The sequence below is a fragment of the Heterodontus francisci genome, chromosome 21, assembly GCF_036365525.1.
Source record: "Heterodontus francisci isolate sHetFra1 chromosome 21, sHetFra1.hap1, whole genome shotgun sequence".
NCBI lineage: Eukaryota > Metazoa > Chordata > Chondrichthyes > Heterodontiformes > Heterodontidae > Heterodontus > Heterodontus francisci.
Genome location: NC_090391.1, coordinates 71,511,992 through 71,522,451, shown reverse-complemented (window position 1 = coordinate 71,522,451; position 10,460 = coordinate 71,511,992). Strand labels below are relative to the sequence as shown.

General features: G+C 40.5%; 1 protein-coding gene across 1 annotated transcript; it reads right to left on the bottom strand.

Moving 5' to 3' along the window:
• Positions 1 to 293: 293 nt before the first annotated feature.
• Positions 294 to 9,994, bottom strand: LOC137381155 (scavenger receptor cysteine-rich type 1 protein M130-like). The gene is made up of 4 exons (XM_068053539.1): positions 9,906 to 9,994; positions 2,126 to 2,158; positions 694 to 1,008; positions 294 to 517 (listed from the first exon to the last, which is right to left on the bottom strand). The coding sequence occupies exons 1-4, from the start codon at positions 9,949 to 9,951 to the stop codon at positions 294 to 296; spliced, it is 618 nt and encodes a 205-aa protein (XP_067909640.1). The 5' UTR covers positions 9,952 to 9,994.
• Positions 9,995 to 10,460: the final 466 nt, after the last annotated feature.

Here is a 10,460-nt window from a genome sequence, read left to right as displayed (position 1 = left end):
CAGGCAAACTCGCCTCCTTTCTTCCAATAGTTCAACGGTGTTGAGTTTAATCATTGCAGCTACTTCCGGAACTATCTTAGCTCCTTTGTTTAATGTGCTGTGCATTTTACTTTCTCAATATTTCCTAAAAGTTAAAAGGCAATGCGCAGGCTGCGGTGGGATCTTAACGCGCAGTTTCCTCTTGTGATACCTACAATAACTGCGGACCCATTACTTCGGCTCCCCGAGGCTAAGAAACCTACCTCTCGCCCTCCCCTGCTCCCCAGTCTCAGCTTCACAATCTGTGTAATACATCAGATCATTGCAGGCGGACAGCCGGTCTGACAGTGCATGCCAGGTAGCGGCTGCTGGGTTGATGAATGGCGAGTTCGATTGAGATTGTGACATTTCCATCGGTTCAGATCATTTTCTGCGGCTTTAGGGAAAATCTCAAATGAAACTGCACTGTCTGTATTGTAAATGTGCTGAGTATCAGGTATTTGCTGCTGCCGGTGGAGAATGTTTATTAAATATGGTGCTAATGATATAATTTTAAACAGTGATCTGAATATTAACATTAATTCTAACCGGAGATTACTGGAATTATTAACATCTGATTTTTCAGGTACGGACCGTCCCGGATTGTTTTACCTTTGCTTCTTCCCAGATTCTATCAGCTGCGGTGGGAGATGAGAGACTGAGAAAGATTTTTACCTGAACAGATGACGCCGGCATCATTGGAGTGTGGCAGGGGATAGTGACCCCATTGATATGATTCACAGTCCTGCAGAGTGGCCTCAGTCCCGCTGCACTCCACATTCCACGTCACAACGGGTCCGGACCCTTCCCCAAAGTGAGCCCCGCCCGGTGCAGAGACCGCGGTCCCGCAGCCCAGCTCCCGACACACAACAGCGGCGTCTGGCAGGTCCCAGTACGAGCCATACACAGTCCCCCACTGTCCCCTGTAGTGAATCTCCACTCTCCCAGCGCACCGACTGCCCCCATTCACCAGTCTCAGCTTCACCATCTCTGCAAAATATCAGAAATATCGTCAAGCGGTTATAGTGTTCTAAACCCAAAGGTTCCCAATGCACGGACGCTCCGAATTCACCAGGCATGAATGGATAGGAACATCAGTCTGCACTCAGAATCCTAATAAAACCCGGAGTAAATATTACACATGTAAAAAAGAGATGGGAATACTAATAAACGGTGCAAACGAGCAGGGAACCGGGAGACAGCCGGATATTCCCACCAATGGGAACCGTGTGGTGACAGGGTCAGAATAGATTTAACCTGCAGAGGTGGGGCGATGGGCGTGGCTGCAATGATCACATCTTTACGTGCTCAATACTGATTGGAGGAACACAGTGAGATCCCAGCACCAGGAAAGAGCAGAGGAAATTGCACCCTCACCCAGCACAACCAATAAAGATGAGGCTGGGTGATCATGTGATCTCGATGTCAGCGCAGATTGGTGAGGTGGACCTTTGGACCAGCAACAGTGTCAGTGGAGCTGATCCTTGACACTCTGCTCATTAGAGACCCTCAGTTATTGTCCCTCCACATGAAGACAGCAGTCATCGCTCAGCTAGGTAACAGTGTGAGTGGAGCTGATCCTTCATATTCTGCGCTTCAGAGACCCTCAGTTATTGTACCTCCACATGAAAACAGCAGTCATCTCTCAGCTAGGTAACAGTGTGAGTGGAGCTGATCCTTCACACTCTAATCATCAGAGACCCTCAGTTATTGTCCCTTCGCATGAAGGCTGCAGCCATCTCTCAGCTGGGTAACAGTGTGAGTGGAGCTGATCATTCACACTCTGCTCTTCAGGGACCCTCAGTTATTGTCCCTCCACATGAAGGCAGCAGTTAACTCTCAGCTCGGTAACAGGTTGAGTGGAGCTGATCATTCACACTCTGCTCTTCAGGGACCCTCAGTTATTATCCCTTCACATGAAGGCAGCAGTCGGTTTCAGCTAGAATTAAAGATCTTTTGCAACACTGTGAGGGACACATTCACTTTCTGCCTGGCAACCGGGCAGCAGGTTAATCCGCTGGTACTGAGATTGTCGCTCAAGCTTAATATTTAATGGGATGGATTGGACAGAGAGATAGCAGATAGCGTGAAAATAATGGGCGATTACCTAAAGGGTCAGCCTGACTGTTCCCAGGTCTGCCTGAAATGAGAAGTTAACAATTAGAGTTCACTGGGACAATAAATGAATGAAAATGTTAGAAAGAAAAGGCACAAATACAACTAACAGCAGGGTCATTATTCTTGTCGCTTTGCAGATGAAATTATACCGGGATCTGTGATTTCCTTCCTTAAAACCGAAAATACAATTTCTGCAACAAATTAATATTGGTAATGGGCTTAAATGTATCCAGTATTGTTTGCACATATACACAAACTGACACCCGGATACACTCTCTCCTTGTGGTGACTGTGGGTGGGCTCCATGTATTACCAGTGTGAAGGTGCCTGAGAAGGCGGTGGTGATACTCCTCTCCATTATCGAATCTTACAATGAAACAGCACAGAGGGACGCCATTCGGCCCATGGTGCCTATGCTGTCTCTTTGTAAGAGATGTCTAATTAGTCCCACTGCCTTTCCCCATCACACTGTAAATTTTTGCTGATGGTACTCTGACCATTGATGACCCGTGTGTCGATGCCCTGAGAAGAAGGTGGTGATGGACCTGCTTTCAAACACTGATGGTGGTACTCTCAGTGTGTTCAGCTTTCTGATCTAAATGTCGGGAAGGAATGGGAACATTTAAATTAAATTAAAGAATTTCCGATCCTGTGGCAGATTTCGATGCCTTTTAATTTACTGCAAATCTTCCACCTGCAGCTTTCAAAGTCTCTATAAAGGTGTAATTGGGCATATCCGCTGTTCAATAAAATATATAGCTTCCTCAAACAAAACAAAACAAGATGAACGGTCTGTCAGCCTCCTAACTCCGTGCTGACTGTTTCTTGCTAAGTTCCTGCTGTTCTGATTCTCTTGCAACCTGCCTTCGCCGACGCACCCTATTTTTATACCCGTTGGTGATGTTCCAACAATGGTCCTCCCGTTTACTGGCTAAGCGCTTCAGCTTTTTAAAAATGCAGTCAGTCGTTTGACCTGTACCCAATCCCACTGAAAAAAAGTGTCTCACAGATCTCCAGGTATTTTTACTATTCACAACATTATATACTAGGGACGGTGTGTTGACCTGCTCCCAATCTCCCTGATGATCATGTGCCTCACAGATCTCCAGGTGTTTTTACTATTGTCTACATTATATACAAGAGACGGTGTCTTGACCTGCTCCCAATCCACCTGATGACAATGTGTCTCACAGATCTCCATGTGTTTTTACTATTCACAGCATTATATTCTACAGATGGTGTGATGACCTGTACCCAATCTCCCTGATCACAATGTGTCTCACAGATCTCCAGGTGTTTTTCCTATTCTCTACATTATATACTATGGACGGTGTGTTGACCTGCTCCCAATCTCCCTGATGATAATGTGTCTCCCAGATCTCCAGGTGCTTTTACTATTCGCAGCATTATGTTCGATAGACGGTGTGTTGTCCTGATCCCAATCTCCTGATCACAATGTGTCTCACAGATCTCCAGGTGTTTTTCCATTCACAACATTAGATACTAAAGCTGGTGTGTTGATCTACTCCCAATCTCCCTGATGACAATGTGTCTCACAGATCTGCAGGTGTTTTTCTATTCTCAACATTATATAATATAGACGGTGTGTTGACATGCTCCCAATCTCCCTAATGACAATGTGTCTCATAGATCTCCAGGTTTTTTTCTATTCGCATTATGCAGTATAGACGGTGTGTTAACCTGATCTCAATCTCCCTGGTGATAATATATCTCCCATGTATTGGTGTCTCTCTGTATACTCTGCTGATATATGAAAGTGAATGGGATACCGATTCCTGTCCTCAGCTGTGCTTACCGAGTAATCTTGAATGACTTACAGTTGCTCAACTATAATCTCACTGGTCCCTTGATGCTCCTAGTGATGCAATGTAAATATTGTGTGACTTCTTCCCAGTCCTGGAGCCTCAGCATTCCTACCAACTCTGTCTGATAATAGTCAACTCCCACAAATTCCCCTTTTCCAGTGACCAACCTTAGTGCTTCAATAGGGTCCGTGAATCCTCTTTAATCCACTCAGTTATTTATTGTACACTTCGGGCATTTACCATTTCAGCCTGTAACCACCCATGACACGCCGGATTTTTTTTTTGCCAGATAATCCAGTGGTTCAAGGAGTAAGCCAATGCACACCTTCCTCGGGAAACTAGGGATGGACAGTAAATGGATGCAGAAAAAATCGCCAAAATGACGATGGTGGTTCAAGGAACTACCCCGCCATCCCCTCTGCCGAAGCAGGGGTTGTTCAGTCAATTCCACCTGGTCAGCGAGCACATATCCCGAAAATGAATCTGAGCAATCTGTAACCGAGACTCCCATGCTTGCCTATTCGTCAAGTTTATCTCTTACTGTCTCAGAGAAATTCTCAGTCTGTCCTCTTTCTCAATCAATACTACTTTTCTATTTATCTACACTACTTCTCAAATCTGCTAATCCCTCCATTTTGCTATCGTATGCTTCTATACAGTTTCTAAGAGCTCTCATTGTTGTTCTTGTAAACGTTTGAATGCATTTCTTTTGTGTACCGTTATCCAAATCACCTATATATACAGAGAATATACCCAATATTCTCACACTCTCCTGTTCGGCCTCCTACCGTAGGTAAACTTCAAGTGATCTAAAATTCTGCTGCTGCTGTTATCTTGGAACGGACAGTCCCGCTCACCCATTTCCCCTGCTCTCACTGACCTCCGGTAATTCCCGCTTCCCAACGCCTTAGATTTCAGTATTCAAATGGTTACCTTCTGATGTTTAGGCTAATGGATTTGGTGCCAAACTGATAAGTTATTTTAACATTTAATACTTATGTTAACTTGCTACTGCACCGTAGTACCACAACGAGTAATAGAGAAATATTAATTATAAATATCAATAAACTCAAAGGAGGTGAAATGAAACGGGACAAACGTGGGATATACAAAGCCCAGAAGTTAAATTCTTGAATGAGTTACAAAACCAGGGACAGGGGTGGTTTAGGGGTTACAAAATACAGGCAACGCAGAGAGTTTATAAGTACATGTTTCTCACGGCAAATTATTAGGTGCATCAATAATCAATATAATGATATTATAACAAAATATTTTAGGTCCAATTTGCACAACTTTGGCAATTAAGTGTGCTCTTATGGATTTAAGAAGCAAATTAATTGATAAAATTACAGTAAGTGTAGCTTACAAACAGAAGCAAAGCACCAGACTGAAGCAACTCACATCAAAAATCCGGATTCTGTGCGTCAATAGCATTATCAGTAACTTTCAAAAATATGTATCTACAACACATGAGCTAGTGTCTGAAGAAACGTTACCATGGTTAGAAATAACCAAACATGCATCGGTCATTTACAGTACCGAGACAAATTGCTCTGGGCACTGTTTGTTGAATTTAAATATGCAAACGAATTCAGGATTTGTTACACAAGGTGACCAGAGTATGGGACATGTGGAAGGACATTAAGGAATTTAATAGGAGTAGGATTAGGCCATAGTGCCTACCCAGCCTACCCCGCCGTTCAATAAGATCATGGCTGATCTACTGCCCCAGATCCACTTTCCCAACTTTCCCCAGAGATTGGGAAACAACTCTGGATCTTTCATTAAGCACTGCATCGCACCACATAAAAAAGTATGGGACATGTCGAAAGAGATTCAGAAACGTGTCTGGATATTATATACTACATCAAATGTATGAATCATGTAGAAAGAGACTGAGAAACACTAATTATTACCCAACACCGTGCACATAAATGCATGAAACAGAAAGCATGATTTAATATAAAAAGGCATAGTTTTGAAGATTTTCGGTGACTAAATAAAACTGTTCATGCACCGAATCCCCCTGAAATCAGTAGCATCATTTCTGGAGAGTGTAATTGATAACTCTATTAATAATCAGTACAATTGGAGCAATATAGATTCCACCTCCAGTTAATATATTATCCAAAATATATTGTCCTTTCTGAACATTCAAAATGCTGTACAAACTATTTAATCTAATTCTCTGTATCACACGGCACTTTACCGAGAAATTCCGGGGACAGAAATCTCAATGTGGGATGATTCGGCTGGATCCATATCCCAGTATTCTGCAGTTCTGACTCCCATACACTCGATTGTAACACTGAGCACTTTCTACTTCCAGAAGTGACCATTTTAAACGCCTGATTAGAATTTTAACTCCAGTCTGGTGTTTCTGTACGACAGCCATAGGAAACAACACAACACAAACTCTTGAGCAATTTTTTTTCAATTCCGGGAATAAAACTAAATGTAACTCAAATTTCCTCTGTAAGTGCAGTTAAATGTCAATCAGATGACAAATATTAGGTCCGTTCTTGCTGTCAGCGACAAAAATGGATAACAGTTCCCTATTATAATTTGATGATCTTAAAATCAAAGAGAGCAAAATGCATTAAATGATAAATTTATAAATTAAGGGAACTGTTTCAATATTCACTTCATACGATCTCAATAAATGACAAATTCATATAAATATGCACATTTCCTATAAATTGATTTTGATCAGCAGCCGATTGCTAAAAAAATAAATTCAGGGATCAGCTGCATTTCATGCTTTCTCTCTGATCTATGGTTTGCAGAACATATTCTTAAACTACCTTCAAAATCAGGATTTTAGAATACAATCCCTTTTACAAAGACAAAAGAAAATTCATCATGGAAGTATGTAATAACATTTAGGGAGCGTTTCCCTATCGTGAACCAACATTTGCTGTCGGTAGAATTAAGAAATGTAACCAAACCCGTACTGGAAACAGTGAGAAACTGAATCGAATCTTTGACCGAAAAACACTGCAAAAATATCGAGTAGGTGGAAAGAGACTATTCATGATATCTCATTAAACACTTCACGATGCTTTACATAAAAGGAGCATGTGGAAGGAGACTTTGTCACATTATTTATTACTTGATGCTGTGCATATGAATATTTGAAATAAGGTGATTAAGTTACAATACAAAGTTCTAAATTTTCAAGGTAAACAATAATAAATGGAAAATCCTCCGTAGATTTTGGAATATTCAGTAACATTATTGTTTGGAGAGACACTTCACAATTACACTAATAACCAATGCGAATTGAAATAATATTGGTTCTGCCTCTAGTTAATACATTATACAATATTTATAGATCATGTACAACACTCTAACGTGGAACAAACTATTTAAATTATTTCATTTCAACTCAGTATATCACACAGGATCAGACATAACTTCGACTGTGAAATACCTGGGACAGAAATGCCTGTGTGTGTTCATTCAGCAGTAGATTTAGCTTTGACTGCTGTTCTCTAATCCCTGTGTTACTGTGGACCCCAGACCCCAAACCCCGAGACCTTCGATTCGCACTGTGATCACGTTCGACTGCTAGATTACTGTGTTTAAATAATCTGCTTAGAATTTCAACTCCAGTCAGTTGTGTCAGTACAAGAACCGCAGAGGGCCAAATAAAACAAATTGCCACGGTATTTGTTTTCAATTTTGGATTTAAGTCAAAGTTTGCACATGTCCCACCTGGGAATTTAGAAGACGTGTTAACCAGATGCAAGATATTCTAAAAATAATGTTTTCAGAGAGCGAAAGAATGGATAATTATTCCCTGTTTCATATTGATGGAATGTAAAATCAAACCAAATCCGTTTTCAATGTGAATTCTACAAATGAGATAACTTATTTCAAGATTCACTTCATATGAAGGAAATGAATCACATTGCTTTTTGTCATAAAGCATGCCTGCTTTTTAAAAAATGATTCTGAGCAACTAGCGATTGGAGAAAAGGATACAGGGAGTCATGTGCACTTCATTGTTGATCTTTCTGTGGCTTGAATAAAACGTTCTTTAAATAATCCACAAACCACGACTTTACTATCCAACAATTTAATTTTCATGGAAATGTAATTCGTTAAATACTTAAAGTATCTGATAACACTGGGACTAAGCTGTCCTGTCAGTAAACCAATAACGTTTTTAATAGACAGAGATTAATAAATGTAACCAAATACACACGGGAAATAGTGAGAAACAGAATGGAACCATCAATGGAATAAAACAACAAACATCGAGCCGTTGGAACAATAATAAAGAACAATATCACGAACTCATTACATACTACGTGACACTGTGTAAAAGTATGTGATTGGGAAAACGAAAATATCTTTAGGCGCTGTACATATAAATGGAGGAAATAGAATAATGAATGTAATGTAAAAGATAATAAATTTGAAGATCATCACTAACTGATCAATAATACAGAGCAAATTCCCCAACGAATTAGGAACATTTAGTCGCATCATTTTTTGCAGAGTGCACTTGATAATTATACTAATAATGACAACGAATTGAAAAATATTGGTTCCATCTCCAGTTGAGTAGTTCTAATAGATTGAATATAACCCTTCAACACTGAACAAATTATTCCAAAATATTTAGCTTCATGAACTGTCTCTGTAGGAGAGCAGACAGCACTTGTATTGAGAAATATCTGTGACAGAAATGTTTGTGGCGGTCCATGTCAGCAGTAGATGTAGTTTTGACTGGTGATCTACACTCAGTGAGATAACTTACACCCAGACTCTGATACACTCTATTCAAACAAAGTCGGCGCTCTACTTCTATCAGACTCGCTTTAAGTAATCAGATTAGAATTTCAATTCCAGCTGGCTGTGTCAGTATAAGAAACGCAGGGGGCAAATAAAACAAACTGCCACGGTCTTTGTGTTCAACAGAACTTCAACTGGGAATTTATAATACCATATATTAGATGTGGAATATTCTGAACTCGTTTACTGTCACCAAAGCAATCTTGCTGTCAGCAATAGCTCAACTGTTAGCACTCTCGGCTCTGAGTCAGAAGATGGTGGGTTCAAGTCTAATTCCAGAGACTTGAACACAAAATCTGGACTGCCACTACAGTGCAGTACTGCGGGTTTGCTGCACTGTCCAAGGTGCATTCCAACGGAGGAGAAGTTAAACCGAGTCGGCCCTTTCAGGTGCACTATTTGGTGAAAGGGCAGGGGAATTATCCCGAGTGCTCTGGTGAATATTCATCCCTCAATCAACATCACACACAAAAAAAGTATTCTGGTCATTATCACATTGATGTTTGTCGGAGCTTGCTCTGTGCAACTTGCCTGCCACGTTTCCCACTTTACAGAGTAGACAACTCAACAAAACTGCACCTTATTGACAGTAAAGCTCTTTGGGATGTCCTGAGTCATGAAATGCGCTATATAAACGCAAGGCATTTTTTTTTAAATGGAGATTTATTCCGATGTTTAGTTGAAAGAACTTAAAATGGAAACAATCAATCCAAAACTTGTATCAAATGAAACTTTTGCAAATTATATAAACCTTTCAGTATCCATTTGATATCATCCCAATGAATGACAACTGTAAATAAAATAGATGCGTTTTCTGTAAATTGATCCCAGACACTGACAGATTCTATTCCAAGAGCGAAGTGGCTCTTTTTCTAACAGACCCTGCTGAAATAGACCCATTAGATTTTCAACTCCAGTCTGCTCCGGCTGAACGAACGGCAGGTAGAAGGCAATAAACAAGTTCCGATATATCATTGCACTCTACACAAGAATATTAACATGTATAAAGCATTATTTACTTTCTACATCTCCTGAATGGGTTCTGTATTAAAGATGATAATTAGATTAATAATAAATATCTTGTAATAATAATCAGTGTAACACTAAATAACATAATGCATTCAATAATCCGTCACTCACAGTTCAAAAGCTGCAGTAGAGACAGGGTCAGGAAGGACAGCAGCATCGCTCTGGTGCCGGGTACAGCAATGTGAACAGAACATTAACCGAACACTGTTCTCAGACACTAAGAGCTCCTTACAGCAGCTTCGGAAACTCTGGCTGTTGTGGAAATTAATTATTTGACAGAAGTTTCTACAGAAACCAATGTTTCCTTCCAAATACCCAATAGATTTTGACTTGTATGAACCGTGAATTGCAGTCTGGTAAAATACACCAATGAGAGGAAATGTGACCATTAATGGATAAAATGAACCCAGGTTCCAACTAGCAGCCTATCCTGCGAGGACAATGACGTGTGACAGTGTGAAAAGTAAATGAATCACTGATCTGTCGCCCAGATCATCGAATCAAAGATGCACAGGAAAGGCCAATCGGCTACTTTTGTCAGAGTCATTTATAAAGAACTGTCTAACTTATTGTCACATATGTAGCATTTTCTTCTCACCCTGCAAATTATTCCACTGCAAGCACTTGCTTAATTGTCTTTAAAAATTCCTCAGGAATCTGATTTCA